This window comes from Erithacus rubecula (genome assembly GCF_903797595.1).
Source record: "Erithacus rubecula genome assembly, chromosome: 4".
In the NCBI taxonomy this organism is placed as follows: Eukaryota; Metazoa; Chordata; class Aves; order Passeriformes; family Muscicapidae; genus Erithacus; species Erithacus rubecula.
Genome location: NC_136686.1, coordinates 3323056 through 3345242, shown reverse-complemented (window position 1 = coordinate 3345242; position 22187 = coordinate 3323056). Strand labels below are relative to the sequence as shown.

At 41.8% G+C, this 22187-nt stretch overlaps 2 protein-coding genes across 10 annotated transcripts in view; both read left to right on the top strand.

The window, feature by feature from the left end:
- WNK1 (WNK lysine deficient protein kinase 1) overlaps positions 1-22187 on the top strand; it is a 93102-nt gene that overhangs the window by 55684 nt on the left and 15231 nt on the right. For 5 of the 9 annotated variants that reach the window (XM_079303758.1, XM_079303756.1, XM_079303753.1 and 2 more), the window contains exons 9-21: positions 8491-8562; positions 9180-9329; positions 10395-10865; positions 11892-12173; positions 12312-12365; positions 12862-12953; positions 13493-13655; positions 13958-14074; positions 15225-15398; positions 16161-16212; positions 16374-16514; positions 16903-18329; positions 20938-21021. In XM_079303758.1, coding sequence (XP_079159884.1) covers positions 8491-8562; positions 9180-9329; positions 10395-10865; positions 11892-12173; positions 12312-12365; positions 12862-12953; positions 13493-13655; positions 13958-14074; positions 15225-15398; positions 16161-16212; positions 16374-16514; positions 16903-18329; positions 20938-21021 — 3279 coding nt within the window. The remainder of the gene's footprint in view (positions 1-8490; positions 8563-9179; positions 9330-10394; positions 10866-11891; positions 12174-12311; positions 12366-12861; positions 12954-13492; positions 13656-13957; positions 14075-15224; positions 15399-16160; positions 16213-16373; positions 16515-16902; positions 18330-20937; positions 21022-22187) is intronic. The other 4 variants (XM_079303759.1, XM_079303755.1, XM_079303760.1 and 1 more) reach the window with 3 other exon arrangements.
- Positions 5-6254, top strand: LOC306801075 (uncharacterized protein). The gene is made up of 2 exons (XM_079303763.1): positions 5-3245; positions 4809-6254. Exons 1-2 carry the CDS (start codon positions 3006-3008, stop codon positions 6165-6167), a joined length of 1599 nt encoding a protein of 532 aa, XP_079159889.1. The 5' UTR covers positions 5-3005; the 3' UTR covers positions 6168-6254.

The window sequence follows — 22187 nt, the reverse complement described above, 5'->3', positions numbered from 1 at the left end:
AACAGCACTGCCAGTGCATGCCATTACTGGATTTTGTGTGTTTGTTGAAAGGTGAGAGGAAAGTCTGCCAGGCCATCTTCCACATATGTTTTGTTTTGCACAGGATATAAATTCCACGTGGGAGGAGTTCAGGGATATTTTGTTTTGCAAGATGACTGATTTTAGAGGGGGAGGGAAAAGTGCAAGAGCATCTTTGTCTTCAAAGGTTTTATTTAATCTTGGCTGCAGTTAAGCAGAATGATGGGTTAATTGTTTTTGTGAATGGAAGTAACATCCTCAGAACAAGACTACCTCATAAAAATAAGTTTTTAATCTTGCTTGGGAAGGTGGTGTGTTTATGTGCATATGAAGTTACCAGGGATGAAGCTGCTGGTTTAGTTTGTAGAAGGGGTTAGAGTAATTGAAGCCACTATATGAAATTGCTGTGTGTGTTCTGTGAGATTTTGATTACAGATATTGCAGGTAAGACTTTTTTTTAACTGTTCCAGAATGTTGCATGTGAGAAGTCCAGACTGAAAAGACCCCACATCCTTGTTCCCAGTTTTATTTCTAGCTTGTGTTGATTTGCTCATCATGCGTATTCCTTTTCCCTGGAAAGTCTGCACTGGGCACAAATACTTTTCCTACTATGTTCATTTGTGTTGCCCTTTTATTTTGGTATGTTTTTTTTCCTTGGTATGTTTTTAGATCTGAGTAAGAGAGTCTGCAGAAATCTATTCTAACTCTGGAGTAGAAGCTCTGCTACTTTTATATTGTCTTCAGTGGTTCCCTTGTCGCTTGTTTTTTACACAAATAAAAATCCAAGATTGAGGCAGACATTATGGTATAATGTAATAATATCATAAAGGAGACACTTAAGATTGAGGGTCCTCACTTCTGCTGGTTTGTGGTCGTGGGCTTTATTACAGAATCACTGTGTAACTAGGATTTTGGCAAACAGGCTGCTATCACCCACAATCAAAGCATCTCCCTCTTTTTCAAAGACACTTGACCTGAGGTATGTGGTACTGTTAGTCCTTGATGATGAGTTCTTAATCCCTCTAAACAAGCTGCTCTTCTGGGTAAACCATATTTTGGTGTGTGGGCACATACTGGACCAGAAGCCATGTCACTCTCTGGGGATGGCTGGCTTCCAGGTTTAAATCTTTAAGGAGGAGGAGGGAGTACAAACAAATGATAGTGGTATAGCTAAGCTGCTTCATTTGCTGCAAAAATGTGCTCATGCTGTATGATGACAGTGGTACCAGGAGGCTGACACACTCCAGGGACTACTAACTCTTTGTTGGGAAGGGGCTGACAGGTTGAAATGATATTGACAACTGAAGAAATGGCCTTAAAAAGACTCCCACAATGCAGTTTGATCAGGACAAGAACAAGGTTTGTGCTTAAAGTGGAATAATCAGCTACACAAGTACATAATGAGTAACCACTGGCTAGGCAGCCTTTTGCAAAATAAATTTTTTAAAAAGTCAGGGGTTATATTGGACCACAAGCTGGACATGGTCAAAAACATCATGCTGTCATAAAAAAAGGCAAACATCCCATTATATGAAATAGTAGTTCTGCTCTTGGCTATTGGTAAGTCTATCCTAGACACCTTGGTTGAATGAATTGGAGGGTGGCTTGGGAGAAAATCCAGAGGAGAGTGTTAAAAAAATCCCAGGAGAAATATAGAAAATGTGATTTATGTGGGAAGACTGAAATAATTGAGTGTATACAAGATAAGCTTGAGAAGAGAGAAAGCTGTAAAAAGCTGCCATGAAGTAAGAGGAGGCTAATCAGATCACAACACTGTTGTTAGAATAAGGAGTGATAAGTCTAAATTGCACCATGGAATTATTGTTTGGGAAGAGATTTTTTTTTAATATTCAACAAAGATAAGTATTGTAGTCTCCATCAGTGGAGATGTTTCTGAACTAAATTAGAGTCAGAAATTATGTATAACTACTCCTGCCTTGGAATAGATGAAGATGATGGTTACTTAACCATGAGTTCTTTTCTACCTCTCTCCCAAATTTTTAATCAGTCTAGTAAGATTTCTCACAACAGAAATCTTGAAATCAGATCTCCCCTGAATATCTTGCTGTTTTCTCTCTGGAGACCTGCATTTCATTTTAATTAGCTACCTCCATAAGAAGTCTATACTGCCTCTTTAAAAACATCACATTTCCATCCACTTAAAAAACCCACAGCTAAACACAATGCAACACCAAAAAGAAAAAAGCAGTAACAAAACCCCTCAAATGAAAAAATGCAAATCCCACCTCAAAACTTTATTCTGTTTCTTCTGATTTGATTGGATTTTGACCTGTGGTCTTCTGGATTGTGGCAAGATTAAAAAATCCAGATGTTTTTATTGGCCCAGCATCTGGAAGATGCTTGTCTATGACTAATTTGACAGAATTTTCCACAGATTAAACCGAGTTTTTTCCACAATTCCTGTTGCAGAGGGAGTAAGGTTTAAATTTTTATGGTAATGTTTCAGTTAGTAAAGAGCCAGCTGCAACATTTAGTTCTCTTAATTCAGGCAGAGGGCCTGCCCCAGTGGAAGAACTAGGTGATAGCTGTAAACACACATTCACTCTAAAAACTAATGAATGTTTGAAAGCTCATTAGTATCAAAATTTTTATTTGTCAGACTACCAGATGCTTTGAGTACACACACTATGGGCTGTGTCTGTGGCTCCAGAGAAAACATTCTCTGATCTGCCCTCTACATGTTTCTCCTAAGGGTGCCAGGGAGCTTTCCACACTGCTCAGTAACCTAAGGCAAGCTGGGCTCCCCAGAGGTGCACACAGCCTGTTCCCAGTGTGTCTTGCCATTCATTCAGCATTCTCATATCTTGTGGTATCACATATTAGTCAATATTGGGCCTTCCATTGTGTGTCTTCATTTATTTTCTACCTCATTATAGTTTTTGCTGGTTTTGTTATTACTTTTTTTTTTTTTAAGTGTTCAATTCTTAACTTTTGTTTTCCTCCTTTAGCTTCAACGTGGTCGTAGCATGTCAGTTTGTGTCCCCCACCTTCCTGCTCTTCCCTGTATGTCCTGCATCCCTCTCAGTGCTCCTTGCACCCCACCACCAGTGCTGTCTGCACCTCTTTCTCCTTTCTGCCTTCGGACTGTCCCTGAAGAAACCTTTGCAGAAAAGCTTTCTAAAGCCTTGGAAAGTGTCCTGCCCATGCACTCTGCCTCTCCACGCAAGCATCGACGCTCCAGCCTGCCCTCCCTCTCTGTCAATCCTGTATGTGTTGCCATTTGCCTCCTGGCACAGTAAGATAAGTTATCATTAAATACATCCTGGGCTCTGGGCATTTTTCAAAGGAGAAATTGAAGAGTCAATTCTTTCTAATGTGCTGCTGGAATGTTGATTTTATTATTTTTATTTATTTCTATGAAGCAGTACATGTAAACATTATCAAACTGGCTGATTGCTTATTTTTTGTCTTTTAGGATAGCATAAATGTAAATTACCCAGTTGTACCGCAGAAGGTAAAGGGAATACTAGCTCTTATTACCCAGAGTCAGGAGACATATTTTTCAACTTCTGAGTAAACAGTGAATGTTAATTTAGCCCTGCACAAAACAACCAGCTTTTAACGCCTGGTTGCTGTGGCTGCTTATTCTTAAAGCTTTGGCTAGCTGTGATACTGATACTAGATATTCAGAATATGAATACTTGTGAGGCTTTTTTTGTAAATTCTTATCAGAAATGCCACTTCAACTGCTTCTTAATGGGAAGAAACAGTAGTTTCATGTTTCTTAGAAAGTCAGATGCAAAGATAACGTACAATTGAGGAGGTAGTTACTTTTCCATTTTGAGCTTCAGTTTACACAAAGCAAGTTTTGAGAAGCATTTTTGTGTAAATGAAGGAAGTGGAACCAGGTTTAGAACAGAAGAAAGGTACTTCATCTGTAGGACCTTCTCATTAGTGTCAGTCAATATGGAAATTTGCTGCTGCTTTTCCGGACAAAAGAGGCTGGGGAGAAAGTAAACAATGTGGAAACAGCAACTTGAAAAAGTCATAAATGCCATTTGTCAGTGTATTTACTACTGACTCCTACAAGGTTGTTTTCCTTTGGAGAAGAGAATGCATTGTCTCTGGGCATACTGCAGGCAGACATGAAAAGATGAAAAATTGTTTGATGTTCTTACATAGAACTCTCATTAGTGAAATATTCCTTCCAACTCTTAAGATGAGCCTCATCTGAAGTGGTACCTCAGATGGAGTGGAATTGTTAGTTTTCTATATGCAAGGATACGATCGTAAGTGATTAAATGGTCAATTTGTCTTCTAAAAAGTTCTTTTTAGCTTTTTGAATAGCATACAGGACACACTAGCAGTGTGTTTTTGTATTGGAAAATGCTAACATCTAATGTCATCTTCTAAGTGCAAATCAGAGGCTCTGCATTGTTGCTGCCCTCAAGTTCTGAGTTTCATATTTCACATATGGCAGTGACCTCAGGGGTTGATTGGATTTCAAGCTCTGATCACAATGGATAGGCCATGACAATAAGTCTCATTCCATTGTCAGGAGCAAAATTGGTTTTATGTGAACTATTGGAATTGAACTGGAAAAGCAGCTCTAACACCAGCAAATGTTCCCAATTGTAGCTATGCCTGCCATGGATGTATTTAATGGATATTTACAACTCACCTAAATTTCCTAAGTACTGTATGTTTTTGACCATGAATTGAGTATGAATTCTATAAAGTTACTTCGCAGAACTGCCTAGTGAACTGTGCATGTTGCTGTGCTTTCACTTTTAATGTATGAATTACCTGTCTTGTTCATGTCAATACAGCCTCAGCATCCTCGTGGGGGAACACCACCGTTCCCAGATTCACAGATCTTTTTCCCAAACGTTCATGAACGGCCGGTGTCTTTCTCGCCACCACCTGTCTGCCCGCCGAAGGTGGCGATTGCTCAGCGGCGCAAGAGCACTTCATTTTTGGAAGCCCAAACTTGCCACTTCCAGCCATTGCTGAAGACTGGCCAGAGTTTAGTTCCACCTGGTGGTAGTCCCACCAATTGGACTCCAGAGGCATTTGTTATGCTGGGCACAGCAGCTCAGAGAGTCGCTGGAGAGCCTCTGCATGTGCAAGTTAACCCTGTGTTTGAGCAAGCTCCTGTCCACAGTGACTATAGATCTGGACCAACACCTCCAGAGGATGCTCACTACAGGATGCATCCAGAAGCTGTGTATTTGGTGGGCATGCACTATCCAGCACAGGTATCGGAGCACTATGATCGAGTAGCTTTTACCTCTCACGCGACCGAACAGCACTTGAAGCAGGTCTCTGAGTCAAACCATGGGCAAGGTGGTCCTCCACAAAGCTCTGTGTTCGACTTTCAATCGGGGCAAACATACCTGGCAAGACACGTTCAGAACCTGAGGCTGGATTCTGGGGTGGGTCCCCTTTCTCCATTATCCAGTGTTTCAGCTCCCCTGAGTGCAGAGCCAGCTCAGATGACGTTCCACCAGGTGTTTGTTCCGCACTCAGCCCCGGCTGTGCTCTCTCACAGTGCTGATGGCAGAGCCAGCTGTGTCTTTGAGTTCCATGTGCACACTCAGAGCTCTGCTCCGGCAGAAGGGGCGGCTTTGCCCCCACGGGCCTACAGGAGTCGCCGGGGCTCCATGGAGAGCAGCCAAGAGGAGCCCAGCCAAGGCGTAGGGCCGCATGGCCGGCTGCAGCCTGTGACAGAGGAGCAGTGGCACTGTCTTGGTGCTGGGGTAGCGGGTCCCAGAGGGGGCTCTGCCAGGCGCAGCTGGCCAGAAGGAAGCCCAGAATACTCCAGTGATTCCTCACAGCTGACTTCCTCTGACACTGGTGATTTCCAGTCTCCTCCCCCTACAGGGGGATCATCTTCTGCTTTTGGTTCAGACTTCTCATTGCCCATTGTTCAGCTGCCTCAGAAGGTGTTGCAAGAGTCGCAGCTCTTCATCTGCTTCCCCCAGGGAGCCTCAACTCAGCAGGCCTTGTCCACCTCGCTTTCATCAGGACCACCTGCATCCTACCCTCAGGTTACAGGAGCAAAGCCTTCCACAGTTTCACTGCTTTTTATGAGTCATAGTAAAAGGGAAACCTTGCTTTTAGACCTGCTCCATGTGGTTCTAAGAATTAGCATTTGTGGGGGTGTCTTTCCACCGAGTTTATGCTAGGATCTCTCTAACTTCACCAGGTTGCTATGAAATAATGAGGCATTAGCAACCATTTGGTTCAGAACATTGGTGTTCAGATTTGGCTGAAATATTGATAGGGCTTTGTGCTAAAAGTAAAAAACAGTATTCTTCCTGCAACTGGCTGTTCTTCTGGTGAGAGATTGCAGGAGTACCAAACTGGCTTTTAAACAGTATTTTTAATTAAAAGTGTCTTCTCCACAGTTAGAATCGGCAGTGGTAGTACAACTTGCTTTGTGTTTCTGCTGCTGCTTTTTAGCAATTTTAATGTGTTTATTTGAGATTGAAATTTCATACAAATAATGGTTCATTAGACAGCAAGGTTATTTTGGTGACTGTCCAAAATGCAAGAGCTTTTTCTAGACTTGGGAAAAGAAAGTGGGACGAGAGGAATGGAAGGAGCTGTGTTATGTATGTGTATATGGATTTGGAAATGTATTTGTTGAAGGGGTATTTGAAGAAGCTGAACAGTCTGAGTAGTTCATTAATGGCACAAACAACTGCTAGTTGGTATTGCCACCCTGTAAGCCTGTGTGGTGTCCTTTTATATAGCAAAATTAGAGGCCTGAATCTTAGTTTGGAGATGTGTGTTTTATCAGCATATGTGGTATTTGCATTTGCAATGGTCGCTTTTCTGTACACTGTGAGGTGTGTGTCTATATACATTGTGTCTGCACTCCTAGTCTGAACTCTCATAACTTTTTGTGAAAAGAGAGGGTTTACTTCAAGTAGACTTCTCTCTTACCTCTTTTCTCCTTGGAATTGGGGTCTTTGACATTTTAATTACTGGAATATTAGCTTTTTTTAACTTTGGGATTTGTGTGAAGGATAATAATTTTCCTGCCTATGTTAAGATCAAGAGCTCAGTATTTAAGGCTTTCTGTAGGGAAAAGGTGTTTTAGTAAAGCTGGAACAGCTTTCATCACTAGTCTAATAGGTAGCAATTGCTGTGCTAAAAAGATTGTAGAATGAATCTCCTACTCAAGAACTTGGAAAACTACATGGAGATTTTCTCTCCATAAATCTTTGTTATACTCAGGAGATGAATTGTGATGGATATGAAATACATCTGGAAAACAAAAAAAAAAAAAAAGAGGTCACTTTTTTGGGAGAATATGAGTTCTGGAATATTTTACTTAATTCATTACAAGATTAGAATTTGAAACCCAAACTGAGTCCATGTCAGCACATTGCAGCATGTTGCAGGAGTGGGATGTAGCACACGTGCAGATCCTAGCAAGGAGGGGCCTGAAGCTTCTGAAACAGCAAAGAAAAAAATGGTTCTCTTCATTGGCAGTCTCCTTTCCCCAAAGTTTCCATAATTAGAAAAGTATGGAATTTTAACAGACTTGTTCCTAATGAGCTTCTGCAAACAGAATGATCACAACATTAAGGAATTTTCATAGATATTTCTGGTATGATACATATACACCAGATATGCTTCTTACAAAGGCAGCTCACCCAAGTGGCCCATGCTCAGGGAACTCATCTTGAGGTCTTTGTCTAGTTCTCTCCCAGGAGCTCATAAAGAAATACAGTTGTTACAAAACAATAATGCAGATCCTGGGATCTGATAAAAAAATTCAGCCACAAAAATAATAATGAAAGTCCATTCCATTTTCCTCTGCATCTTCCACATTCATTTGTATGCCACTCATCCATTTTTTTCGTTGCTTACTCAAAAATTCTGTCTTAGCTGGAGTGTGAGCCCTCATATTCCTCCATATCTGATTCTTGGTAGCTTTTGAATGGTAGTGACTCTGGAAATTATTATTAGCCTGTGTTTTGACATGCCTCAAAGAAAACTCATTGCATTTATGTGTACTGGGTAATTTGGAATTGGTCTAGAATTCTGTATATCTTCGTGCTTGGCTTTTTTATGGATAGTTTTATGTCCATGTAGCCTCCTTTTATTGCCCCACCTGGTTGTGTTTAGAGCACTTGTAAAGGTACAATGTGATGCATCTATTTCCAGTTACCATACCAAGGCATCCTGCTCTTAAAGCATCACCAGTGGAAGAAGAAGCTGGTAGGCTGATGTGTCTCATGTTGAGGGGCATGTGGGTTGCAGAGTTTTTTCTGTGTTGGTTATTTTGGAAGACTGAAAATGATGTTCAGAACTCCTCCAGATCATTCTGCTTTGTTCTGGTTGTCGTAATGAAATTTGGCCTGAAGGACTGTTTGTCCAAAAGGACAAGCTAGAAACCTATTCCAATCAGATCATTCCAGGCAGAAATGATTTTAACTGCCTGCAGCAGAAGCCATAGAGTTTTTCTCAGCTGATTCTCTTTTTGTTTCCCTTCAGACACAGGTGCAAGGCCAGCCAGCCTCAAGCAGTGCATCGGTGCCATCCCAGCCCACTCAACACACTCAGCAGGTAAGATCACAGTTCTTAAACTCAGGACCAAAGTACTCACAGTATAGAATTTGGATGATTCTTTTAAGAGCAATTTACTACCTCTGTCACCATTTGACCTGTAGTTTTGCTGCAAAGGAATCCTCTGGTTCTCACCCAGTCCAACATGCTGTGAGATGCACATGGCCTTTGAGATTTATTTTAAAAATCTTATTAATGGTTGTTTACCCATGCCTGTCTTCCTCAACTATCACCTGTATTTGCAGTGGTGGTCCTGCTCAAGGAGAGACATGTCAGGATTTGCAGATTAGACTGTCTAGACAGGCAGACTTGGTTCTTACAATTTCTTCTATCTGGAAATCTGATCTGCAACACTCTCTTAACTGACTTGTCTTCCTTTATAGAATCTTCATTCTTGGTTTCACAGGTGAGATAATTCACTTGCAAGATTTGGAGTTTATTAGTGTCCTGGTTTGAAGTAATGCTAATAAGTAACTGCTGGAGCTTAACTGACTTGGCATATTCTGAAGAACCACAATATTGCTTAGGAGAGAGTAAAAAGCAGAATTTAAGTAGATGTGCTTTAAAAAACTTCTATTGGGGAGTAATACAGCTTCTTCCTCTTTTTCATGCTGCAGAGTGCACAGCAGCCAGCCTCTTCCCAACAGCCTGGACAATACCAGCTGCAGCAGCCCTCAGTTTCTGCCAGCACCACTCCTGCACAAACTGTCTCTCAAACTCAAACTTCACAGATCATGCCAATGCCTCAGGCAGCAGCTGGGACACAGGTAAACAAAATTCTTTCTAGCAGAAGATTTTTTTTCCTCCTTCTTCACCACAGCTGGTAGATTCAATATGATACAGCTTTCACTTTTGTCATCTTTCCTCATGGTTTCAAAACATTCATCCAAACAAAAGTGTTTTTACTATATTATACAAGAGTATTATACTGTAACTGTCAGTTGTGTTGGAAAATGTGTTGAAAACCCTTTTACACATGGCAGTTGTGAGTAATTTGAGGGAGGAGAGCACTTCCATGCACAAAGATCTTTAAATTGTCAAAAATATCAGGAGGCATATTGATGAATGGTGTGTTGTGAACTGATGTTCAGGAAGTTGTCATTTCTCTGTTTCCCATCCACTATCTTCTGCACCATGACATGTGTAAAACATATTCAGTTATTTAGGTAGTGAACTATAGGACTCCTTTCTTCATTCTGTCATCTTCCTTAATCAGCTCTTCTCCTTTACTTCCTGATCAAGAAGCTTCTGTTACTGAATATTGCTTCATTTTGGCTCATATCTCTGTTGAATGTGTGAGCCGCAATTTTGTTTTTAAAATTATTGTTTTGTTGCTTGTTCATCTAAACTGCCTTTCAGTTGCATCGTTTGCTGGCTTTAATTGACATATTCCCTGCCATTCTCTGAGTGCTGGCACAGTGGATTTTGATTCTCCTTTGCTTTAGTCCCCATGCTCAAAGCTCACAGATTTGTTGTAAGATTTGCACTTCTTCGCTGTAAGAAGGCAGTCTTGGGTCTGGGGACAGAGTTGAGGGGAATTTGATTCTGTTTATGCACCAATCAGTGCTTCAGGATATTCAAATGTTGCTCTTTCACCCTCTGTGGGTGTCTGTTTCAAGAGCCCGTTGAGTTCTTCAAGGGAAGTGTTGCAAAGTGAGGACGGTTTGGAACTCCAGCCAGCTTCCCAGCCACTCTGCCAACTGTGCTCCCCAGCCACTTTAACAGAGTGCTGTAACTTGAATAATGCTTTCTTTGACTAATGTGTAAAACTCTGCTTTCCGCAACCCTGCTTTAAAAAAAAAAATCTATCTCTATTTTCTTTACCTCCCCAGCTTCCTGTTTCCCAACCAGTGTCGATCATCCAAGGCGAGCCTCAATTACCTGTTGCAGCATCTTCTCTCCCTCAGCCTTCAGTTGCCCCATCAGTCCCCATTGGCTCTCATTTTCTCCCCGTGGGACAGGCCTTGCCAACTTCTGTGGTTCCCCAGTTCCCAGTGTCTCAGTTGCCTGTAGCAGCTCCTCATGTGACAGTGGCTCAGCCAGGTTTCCAGTCCCTGCCCATTTCAATGGCAGCTGGCATGAACCAGCCACTGCTCACGCTGGCCACATCTGCAGCAGCTGCTGTTCCTGTAGGACCAAGCCTTGTCCCTAGCCAGCTCCCCACACTGATGCAGCCTGTGGCTCAGCTGCCCAGCCAGGTTCTCCCACAGCTCCTGCAGCCGACTGTCCAGGCCGTGGGATTGCCAGTCAGCATTGGACAAGCTGCTGAAGCTTCACTTCCTGCTGGAGATGCTCTTTACCAGGTATTGTTGCAAGCCAGCAGACCTCTTCTCCACATTTTTGCCCGTTTCTCTAAGGTACCAGATCTGAGCCGTGTGCCCTGGCCAGCTCACTTCTCGTATGAGAGCCATTAAGCCACTAGGATAAATCCTCTTGTGCAGTAAAGAACCATTTTAAGGAGGAGAGAAGAAAAAAAACTCCCTGGACAACCAGGCATTTTGAATTTTTCATATTTGGCACTGGAATTTGTCTAAAATAACAGAATCGTAGTGCAGGGCTCTGTTCCACCACTGTATGAGAGAGGACAGCTCTATATTCATGAGATCTGTCACCTTGGGGAAAAAGAAAATAAGAAATTGTAATTTTAAAAACAGGAGATGTGTGTTGAAAAGCAAAGCAATGGCATCATATTCAACAATGTCAGTATTTCATTCCAAGTCTGGGAAGGGGTGGGACACGGAATCCATAGAAATCAGTCAGGCAGCTGGATCTTGGATGTGACGTAAGTACCTGATGCTGGTTGTGGACTGCTGGACTGGTGGGCACAGATTGCTTCAGCAACTTGGTGATCACCCACTGTAAAAGTGACAGCCTGAATAATGATAAATGGGTTCCTTCTTTCTGGGTCAGCTCATTACAAGAGGACCGGAAGAACACAAGAGTGTTTTTACTATTTATTCTCAAGAATCAGCAGCAGTTGTATAACATCTGAGCCATAGTTGTTCAGCCTGAAAATTCTTCAAGCTTATTTCTAATCTCAGGCTTTAATATCTTAAGCTATATAGGCAGCTGTGAAAGTTGGGAGGTGCAGATTGTTTTGCCTAGGACTTGGGACTGGCAAAGTTGAGTGGCAATTTGCTTGTTCAGGCATGGTGACTTGCATGCTGGCTGCATGAGCAGTTTGCTCCACTTTGGGAAGATTTTGGGAGTGCCTGAACAAGTACAGAAGGTTGGAACCTTCCCTCTGGAACTGCTATTTTTTAAGTCACTGTCTTGTTTCCTAATTAACTCTGCCATTCACTGACTTGATTCCCTCATTTCTGTTCTAGGGCTTCCCATCTCGGCTGGCACCGCAGTACCCGGGGGACTCGAACGTTGCACCTTCCTCAGCTGTGGCCTCTGCCAGCATTCCTTCTGCTGTGCTGTCCCCTCCCTTGCCCACAGATGCAATGGCCCAGTCAGGCTACCTTGCTCCTGTTGTGCAGCCCTACGGGGAGCAGAATGTTTTAGTTTCCATGAGCAGCCTGGGAGGACAGGTTCAGGTGCCTCAGCCTCCTGTGAGTTTAGCACAACAGGCCCCATCTGCCTCCTCACAGCAGGCAGTCGTGGAGGTAAATATATGGAATATGATGTAACAAGAGATTTTGGATGTTTGACTCCTGCAACAGTGAATCTCTGTGGGGAACTAATCCCTTCTTGTGCTTGTCTTCAGTTGGAAGTTAATATTTCAAATTACCTTTTTCTTACAGCAGAATGTCATGCCAATGTGGGGACCTTGTTGCCACTGGTTGTTCTGTTGGGAAGTGAGTGTGCATCCTGCAGGCAAAAAGCAGTAAAACACTTCACTTCTTGCTAGTACTGTAGAACATTTTTGCCATATCAAAGACAAGCTGCAATCGTTAGCCTTTGAGAATCTGTCATTATGCCTATTCCTTGCAGCGTGGTTCTTGCAGGGAGAATTGGAATTGTCTTTGTGTTCTGCATTGGCTTGCCTTTTGCACATTCTGTTAGTAAGACTGTGACTGCATGGCCAGCTGTAGTGACATGTGGCAGTAGAAAGGATGTGTGGCTGGTTTCCTCTCCTAACCTCTCCTCAGATGACGTTTTGCTTCACTGCAGTTTGCTCTAGAGTATTTTGTAAACTAGAGCTGCCCTAGATGCCAGCTATTTAAACTCCTCAAAAGGCAGAGCTTTCAGCTTTACAACTGGTTTGGGAGGAAACACTGAAGACTACTGGGTTGCTTGAAGAGGACCTGTATTCTCTGGGGGGGGTTCTTGATTGTAGGTTTCTATCCATAGGGTACTCAGGGAGTCTCACAGACTGCTTCTTCAGAGACTCTTCCAGTGACACAGCCTGCTCAGTCTACCCCTTTGGCTTCTTCTATGGATAGGTGAGCATTGTTTCTTTTCAACAAACTGAGTTTCAATGTCATGTGTTAGATTATACTTCCATGGATAATCTTTGGATTTATTTGTTCACCAGGGTTTTGTTTTTTTTCACTGGGAGTGTTCTTGAGGATGTGAGTAACCAAAGTTCCTGGAGGAAAAACAGGGTCATAAAGGGTGGAGTAGATTGTGGTTTATGGAGGGAATAAGTAAGGTTGTGTATAGTGATTAACTTTATTTGTCGTGTCAAATGGATCATAAGAGACAGTTTTTTTCGTCCTTTTGGCACTTAAACAGAATTCAAACTCCAAATAACTTGAAAGTATAGGTTAGATTTGTACAACTCAGCTTGCAAGAGGGGTAGAAAAGTAATTATAGTTAAAATTTCTATTTAAGCAACTCAAAGTGTTAACAGGACTCTTTTCCTCGAGGATGAACACACATAGGCCAATTCCCAGTACAGAATATCATGTGGTGGGTTAAAGAGTATTGTTGCAGTTATGGAATGCATGGATACTAAAAGGAAGTTGCCTTTTGTTTCTAGTGCACATTCTGATGTTGCTTCAGGATTGAGTGATGGCAATGAGAATGTCCCAGCTTCTAGTGGCAGGCACGAGGGGAGGACAACCAAGCGTCACATGCGCAGGTCTGTCCGCAGTCGCTCTCGCCACGAGAAGACTTCTAGGCCAAAACTGAGAATTCTAAATGTGAGTATTTCTTATTTCAGGGACAGCTCAGTAGTAATGATGCATATTTGACCCTCTACAAGCATTCCAAATCTATGTTAAAATTGGTTTGCTTAGCTACCAGTGGTTCCACAGACTATTCCAGAATATTCGATATATCCTCAGACAAAAATCATGTTCCACATGGCAGCATTTATTAGACTGGAAAGATAAAACATGTTTGTGTTATACCAGTACTGTTAGCTTGTCTCAGTGAACTTTAACATCTCAGCAAACTTAGATTCTTGTGCTTTTGGTTTGAAGTATTCTTTTCTTTGCTTTAGGTTTCAAACAAAGGTGATCGAGTAGTGGAATGCCAGCTAGAGACGCACAATCGGAAAATGGTTACTTTCAAATTTGATTTGGATGGTGATAACCCTGAGGAAATAGCTACAATTATGGTAAGATATAGTTTAGAGATGAAGAATCCAGTCAGTTGAGTTTTTTTGTTTATGGTGTAGAATTGGTCTCCTATGCAGCATGGTGTGTGTTCAACTTATCTCACAAGTAGAAATTTGGCCGTAGTTTAGCAGTCTGATTATTAATTAATGCTGTACATGCAAGTCACATGAAAGTTCATGTCAGCTTTTACCTTAGAATTGAGGTTTTTATCAAGTAAAAGAACTGCTTCTGTTTTTTTGGTTGGTTGGTTGTTTTGGGATTTTTTTTCAATCTGCCTTTTTGAAAACGGCAGGCAATCTTCTGTAAGTGCTGAGTTTAAAAAATTGTTTGTTTTTCTAAGAGCAGACATTGCTAGATCTTCTTATTCTTCAAGTGTTTCATCATCATTGTCAAGCACTTCCTCTTTTCCAGCAGAGACTCTGTGACTGACAGCTTTACTTCTGTTTCATAGATTATCTCTGAGAGTTTTGCCATGCACAGTTTCAGGAGACAGAATACTCTCATGGCTTAGACCAAATCAAAAATATCTTTCTAGCTACCAAGTATACTTGTTTAAACTAGTTTTATCCAACATAAGCAAGATAAGTTATTTTCATAAAGCACTGTAATGTATTGCAACTAGACAGGCTGAGCAGTGGAACATAATTCATATTGGCTTTTTTGTTCCACAGCCAGACTTTAAATCAGTGATGTGCAGCCTGCAAAGAGGAGAAGTTGTATATGGCATGGAAAGAGAGAAGCACAGAATACATCTTGGAATACAGATTTTTCAATTTCTTTTATATTATAGTTCTCTTTAAATGTGTCTCTTAATGAGTGCACATTGCATTCATTGGACAGGAGGAACTGCAGTAAGATAAGGCTGCTAATTTTAAATTTCCCTGTGCTAAGCAAAGATTGAGGAGACAGTCTGATAAAGAAGTGAGATCAAATGTAGTTCCACAGCAAAGATTAAACCAGGGCACATGCTTCTGTGCTGGAGATAGAGAAAAAACAACTGTTTCTCAAACTAAGGTGTCACCATTTTCATCTTGTTCAGAAGAACAGCAAAGGGAAGACAAACATTAGCACCAAAACTAAATAGTAGTTATTCAATATATTGTTTGGAAATAGTTTGTGGAAAATGAATGCTGCTTTGTTCTTTTACAGGTGCAGAATGAGTTTATTTTAGCAACAGAGCGAGACTCTTTTGTAGAACAGGTACGAGAGATTATTGAGAAAGCAGATGAAATGCTAAGTGAGGATGCAAGCGTGGAGCCAGAAGGGGATCAGGGCTTGGAGAGTATGAGGACAAAAGATGATGGCTTCTTCCCAGGGTCACAGGTATGTGAAGGACAGACTGCCTCAGCTGTTGGTATCTTCCATTTTGGGTGGTATGACTTTGTGAGTAGAGCTAGCTAGAAACTTCCTGTCATGAGAGAGATCAAAGATCAGTAATGAAAAGACAAAAAGAGAAAGTACAGCTTCATATCAGAGTGAGTGCCTAAAATTGAGTTAGAAAGCTATAATAAAATAAAAAACCTCTTACTTTTTGATGTGTTTGAAGACATCCAAAGCTACTGAATCAAGCCCACTAAGCAGACAGTCTTAAATGCTGATGCTTCTTGGATTTGAGATTATTGTGAGGTAGGACAGTAAACCCCAGTCCTGTGCTGCTCACTGAACACTTGAGAGCCTGGTCTCAGGTACTCCATCCAGTGAAGTACTAATAGACTGGGTAACTCGATTAGGAAACATAGATTTTGAAACTATTTGCTGGATGCTGAAAGCATTCAGGTAACATTTCCTGAATCTCTGCCTCAATTACACCCAGAACTAATTTGGAACATCCATTTATCTGTAAGATATTTAAGGAAATCAGTTGGATTTCCAAAAGAATTTTTAGATCAGTTTGTTACATTGACAGTCACTAAGCTGAGAATTTCTAAAAACACTGTAGCTGACATTTATCTGGGCACATTTATCTTGGGTCCCAAGTGCTACTGCTTCCCTTAAATGCCCACATGTCAGTAAGGTAGCATTTTAAGAACTATCTTGTGGGTTTCTGTTTCAGAATAGAAGTTTAAATTTTATCTTACTTTACAGAAATTAGAGTTCAAACAGCCAGATCCTACATCTTCCATGCCACAAAGAATAGGTAAGTCTTTTGTGATTTTTTTCAACAGTTATCTTTTTCTGTTTCAGCGGATGGGTGCAGCCAAGTTTTTATTTTGTATGATGGAGTGCACATTCCATATTGCAGGTTATGTGTTGAATTACAACCCTGTGTCACTAAAGATCCACCTTCTTTTTGTTTAGGGGTTCCCTCTAGCTCCTTTACCCAGGTTGTTCATTCTGCGGGAAGACGGTTCATTGTCAGCCCCGTCCCTGAAAGTCGCCTGAAAGAGCAGGGCTTTTTCACATCTGCTACTGCTGGGGGAAATGAGACTGCAGATATGGGTGAGTTGTCCACACTCCTGAAATGCCTAAGACATGTTCATCAAAACTGTGAAATTAGTTAATTGTTCCTCAAGTCCTCTCGAAGTATGTGGGGAAGCAGGGAGCTGTGCTCCTAAGAGGTGACCATAATTTGAGTCACACCATGCAGGGTTCTTGGAGGAAAGCTGCTAATGAGCTGCCTGCAAGACTCTGGAACCTTAATTCTGTATTTTAAGTTAAGCCTGGATTTGTGTGTTTTGTTGGTTTGTTGTGGGATTTTTGTTGGGTTTGTTGGGGGTTTTTTATGCTAAGAAGTAAAAGTGGCCTTAGTCTAGCCATAGACAATAATACTGTAATGAACTTTCCATACATAATGGATAGGAAAAAGACTGATTTTCTTTTCTTCCAGTTGCAGCATCTCCTGTACACGGTCCTGGAATGAATCTCTCCCACTCAGCATCATCACTGAGCTTGCAGCAAGCTTTCTCTGAGATGGGGCATGCTCAGATGACAGAAGGACCTAGCACAGCTCCTCCAGTGTTCAACCAAACAATCCCACCATTCCCACCTGCTCTTTCTACCATGGCAGGCAGCGGTGCAACTCCTGCATCTGTGCCTACTTCTTCAGTATCTGTTTCCTCCAGCACTGGTGTTTCTCTTCCAGGATCTGTTACTTTGCCTTCAGAAAATGCAGCTCTTGGAGCTGCACCAAGCACAAGTGTGCCAAGCTCTATTTCTCCACCTCCAGCCTCCCAATCTGGACAGCAATCCACGGGTGTCGCTTCCAGCGTGAGCACCCCTGCTTCTTTCTCCTTATCTGCCACGTCCCAGCCTGCCCAACCAGTGACTACAGACATTGCCCCCAGTATCAGCACACCCTCGTCCTCAGCACTGCCATCTGCCCAAGTTCCTGGTGTCACTGCTTTCAGTGCTGCTGCACCAGCTGTGACATCTCAGTCTGCTCCACAGGTTGGGACTAGTATGGCAGCACCTCAGACGTCTGTTGCCCCATCCCTGGCTCAGAACGTGGCTTTGCAGCTTCCCCAGCTCAGCAGCAGTGGCTCTGTGTCCAGTCTGGCAGAAACAACAGTTGTCAGCGCTCCACAGTCACTGCCTGAGAGTGGGAACTCTCTGGATAAATCACATCCCTGCAATGCAGCTGGCTTATCTCTTCCAATCTCTGCACCTTTATCATCCTCGATTGCATCGAGCATATGTGGTTCAGTCTCTCAGCCAGTGATCCATCCCTTACTTGTTCCATCAGGAATTACATCAACACCTGTCCTACCCCAGATTTCAGGTGCAACACCCATGTTGCCCCAGGTTCCCTTACCTGGTGTCTTGCCACAACCAGTCACTAACTTGCCTGCAGTACAGCAGACTTTGATCCACAGCCAGCCTCAACCAGCTCCATTGCCCAACCAGCCTCACGTTCACTGTCTGGAGGCTGATGTTGATGCTCAGTCTAAAGCCCCTGGTATTGATGATATAAAGACCTTGGAAGAAAAGCTGCGGTCTCTCTTCAGCGAGCACAGTAACGTGGGCACGGTGCATCCATCAGTGTCTCTGGAGACCTCTCTGGTGATGGAAACAACAGTTGTTCCTGGCATCCCAACCACTGCTGTTGCACCAACCAAACCCCTGACATCCATTAGCACTTGTATACCTCCAAGCAGTTTGCCTCTTGGACCAACTGGCTTGCCAGTGGTGACTCCAGTTGCCACTCCTGGGCAGGTGATCACCCCAGCCAGCTACGTGTCAGCCTCGAGCAGCATTGCCACAGCAGCAGTGAAAGCAGGGACCTCTCCTTCAAAGCCCCCTCTCAGCAGGGTGCCGGTAAGAAACAGTGTCATGTTCACTCCTGCAACAAACAGCCTGCTTGGGCAGGGCCCTCTTTATAAAGCAAAATATTTATTCAGGAAGCAGTTTCTTCATTTAATGCAGTATTGAAAGGTTTATGTGTCCCAAGAGGTGTTCTGTTTTGTCCCTAAAGGGCAAAAAAAGTCCAAGTCTGTTTTATGCTTCTGAGAGATGTCTCTTATGGCACTGTTAGTTTTTCTTCTTAAACTACAAGGAGTGAAGCAACTGTGGTTTGTTTGGGTTTTTTTCTTGATACTGATTTTTTCAAATAGAATGTTGATGTCTTGCTTTAAATAGCTTTTCATCTTTTTACATGAGCACTAGACTGAGATGGTTGGTTGTATTCACAAAGTGGTGGATTTGAGAGAGCATAGTTTTGCTTTCTGTCATGAAACTGTTCTTTGCAGTCCAGGGTGAATCTGACTGAAAGGGGTTTTTTAAAAGTTCTCTGCTACTTATTTGATACCTGGATACTGTTTCTCTTTGTTAGATTTATGAGAGCAGAATTTTGAGAAATTTAAAAGATACCTGAAAACAAACTATTTTTTTTTTGTTTACTGACTCATGCTCTACAAACAAAACATTCTTTTACAAAGAGATAATGATTCACAGTAACAACTTAAGAGGTGCTGTGGATGTTGTTACCTGCTCATCAGCCAGATATATCAATATGTTAAATTTTTTATTAAATGTCTGCCTGTGTGGAGACACAGCACATACCAGTATTTTAAACCACTTTGGTAGTCCATTCCTTAAATGGAAAAGTAGCCCCTAAATGGAAATAAATTGAAAAACTTTCAGATATTTAACAAACCAAAAACGTTAATACTCACTTCTTTTTGTTTCTGTAATGTTCTTTTGTACTCATCAACACTTTGTGTTGGTTGTCTTTAGCCAGCTTTGCTGTTAACCAGTTTCAGGCCATTCAGGTTGAGCCAATGCTCCCAGCATTTCCATTCATTAGGAAGCTTTCCCATGTGCTCTTTGTAGTCAAAGACAATAAAAAATCTTTGGTATGGAAGAGTGGAAATATGTGCCAAAAAAATTGATTAGCAAATCTAGACACAAAGGCATCCATTGATATTTCAATGAAATTGAAAATTAGAAAATAAATAGTAGAAAAAAATGGGAGCTGGTATTAGTTCAGGAGCAGTTGGAGCAGTTAGAAAATTGCCAGTTGCAAATTTGTAATTACAAAGACTTGGGCTTAAATAGAATAAATGTTATAGGGTTTTTGGTTGTCAGTTGTAGAAATATGATCTCCTCATGAAATTTTCATTTATAAATTACTTTTGATTTTGTTTTCTTTTTTGTTGTTTTTGTTTTTTACAAAGCTTAATTTTAATTTCACTTTGTGTTGTTGCTGAGCATTAAGGAGCTTTCTGCTTTAGTCCTCTGGGTTTGCTGGACTGTGTCTTGTATTTATTTTGTTTATGGCCAGACTGTTAACCTAGATAGTTAAATATGTTTCAGCTTGTTTACAAATGTATTTAAAGTATGTTCTGCCTCTTACTTATAAACTAAATGATCAAGTTACCACAGCTTAAAAATTTATCATGCCTCAGAGCAGGTAACATCTTCATATGTTCCTGCTGTACAAAAAAGTTGAGCTAATGCAAGGGGGCCTAGTTCCTGCTGGAATGTTATTGGGAGCACAGATAACTCTGGGAGTGCATCTCCCCTGGGCTGCTGCTGCTGCAGTTGGAAGCATTAGTTTAAGCTGTGGTAGCACCCTGCAGGGCAGAGCTGTGGCTGGAGCTCACAGGGCTGTGTGCTCACACTTCATGGGCACTGCCAAACCTGGAGATGACTGCTGAGAATAAGTGTTGCAAATTGTGTTATGGGTTGCTTAATTCCTAGAACTTCCCACTTCCCTAACAATGGAAATAACTAACTGGAATGTGCTGTCTGAGCTGGTGAGGAGGCGTTGATGCCTCCTTCTAACCCTTTGAGTCTCTCTAACCTCCTCCACATAACCTGGATGACTTCCCCCTACCCAGCTGCATGGCCTAATGACCTTCTGTGGGTCATCAACACCCTTGAGGTTTAAAAAGAAGTGATGGATGAAAAGATTGGTGTAAGAGCTCTACAAATCTGTTTCTCAACAAGTGGAGACATCCTCAGGCATTGACAGTTCCTGTTCTCAAGTCATGTTGCTGGAAACAATCTGCTGGAAGCATGCAGCTCACAGTTTCTAATGGACAGTTAGCATAGATCTGTTGTAAGGAGACTGAGTACATTCTTGCACCATTTTAGAAATCAGCTTCTTGGATGAATTATTTTAGCACTTCCTCCAGACTTGAAAATAATATCCCTAAGGTACTTTATTCCTGGGTACTGCAGCTTGTTTAAACTGGAAATTGTGGCCGCTCAAAGATGATCTGGATTATAAAAAAAACAAAGCCAACTTCCTCCAGCTTGGTTGCAAAAGTCTTTAGACTATGCTAACTGTCCAGGAAGGAATTCTCTACAAAAAAAAAAAATTTAGTTCAGGCTTTTGTTGTATGACACGAGTGACTGTAGCGTGGTGCCGGTGCTGTTGTTCCTGTCTGACGCACGCGCGTTTCCTCTTGGTTGTCCGTAGGTGCTCCCAGTAGGTTCTGACCTCCCGGCTGGCACTCCATCCAGTGAGCAGCTGCCTCCTTTGCCAGGACCTTCACTAACTCAGGTGCTACACAACTTGGCAGATCTGATCTGCTTCTTTTCCCTTCAGAGAGCATGTTTCAATTAAACTCTCCGTTGCATGTTATTAATGTTCTTGGTTTTCTTTTCTTTTGACTGAGTAACCCCTTTTGTGTAACTGTAGCTGTAGCCTGAGTGGCTTCAGCACTGGATGTTCTTTAAAGTCCCTTCCAACCCAAACCATTCTGTGGTTCTGTGCAGCTTGCCCTTTGGGGTGCTGTACCCAGTGCCTAATCAGGCTTAAGGGTTTTAGTGTGTTAATCTGAGCTTGAAATATTTTTTAAAAAAATAGAGTGCAGTGGAGTGAGTGCATAAAATTTGAACCTGTTTTCTTCTTGAAAAGAGTATCGTAACAAAATAATACATGATATGTTTATGAAAATGCCTTTGTGAATTTCTCATGAGGTTTTGGGGTTTGATTGTTTGTTTTGATGATTGTCTTTTTGGTTGTTTCTTTTGTTTGTTTTTGGTTGTTTTTTTTTTTTAATTTTGTGATTATTACTAGGATATGATTTCTCTAGGCTTTAAGATTTACAAAAGGTATTTGAAGTTCCTTACCATAAACATGACTTGAAATACTTCCCCTGCTTAGCTTCAGTCCTTGTATACAATAGTCAGCTGGGATGTTTTGTGTGTAAATGGTGGTGCTGACCAATAGAACAAGAGGCATTGGGCAGAAACTGATGCACAGAAGTTCTACCTAAGCATAAGGAAGAATTTCTTTCCTGTGCAGCCCTAGAGCACATTGTCCAGAGAGGGTGTGGAGTCTCCCTTTTTGGAGATATCCAGCCACCAGCTGGATGCAGTGCTGGACCATGTGCTCTGGTACAGCCCTGCTTGAGCAGATGGCCTCTGTGTGGATTGTACAACTAAGGCAGATGACATCTGAAGATGGAAGAAAAAGGCTTATTCAACTGAAATATTTTCTAAAAGTAGCTCATTTTTATATCTTCATCTTAGAACCATAAGCCATATTCCTGCCCTGTGAGTGCCAAGGCTATCTTCTTTCTCCAAACTGAGCAAGAACAAACCACTTGTTTTTTCCCCTGATTTCAGAGGCAGAAGCTGGTTTATCTCTTTTAGTCAGTCCTTTCTGAAACATGGTTTTACTGAAGACAACAACAATTTGGTGATAATTCTTGCCTGCATTCT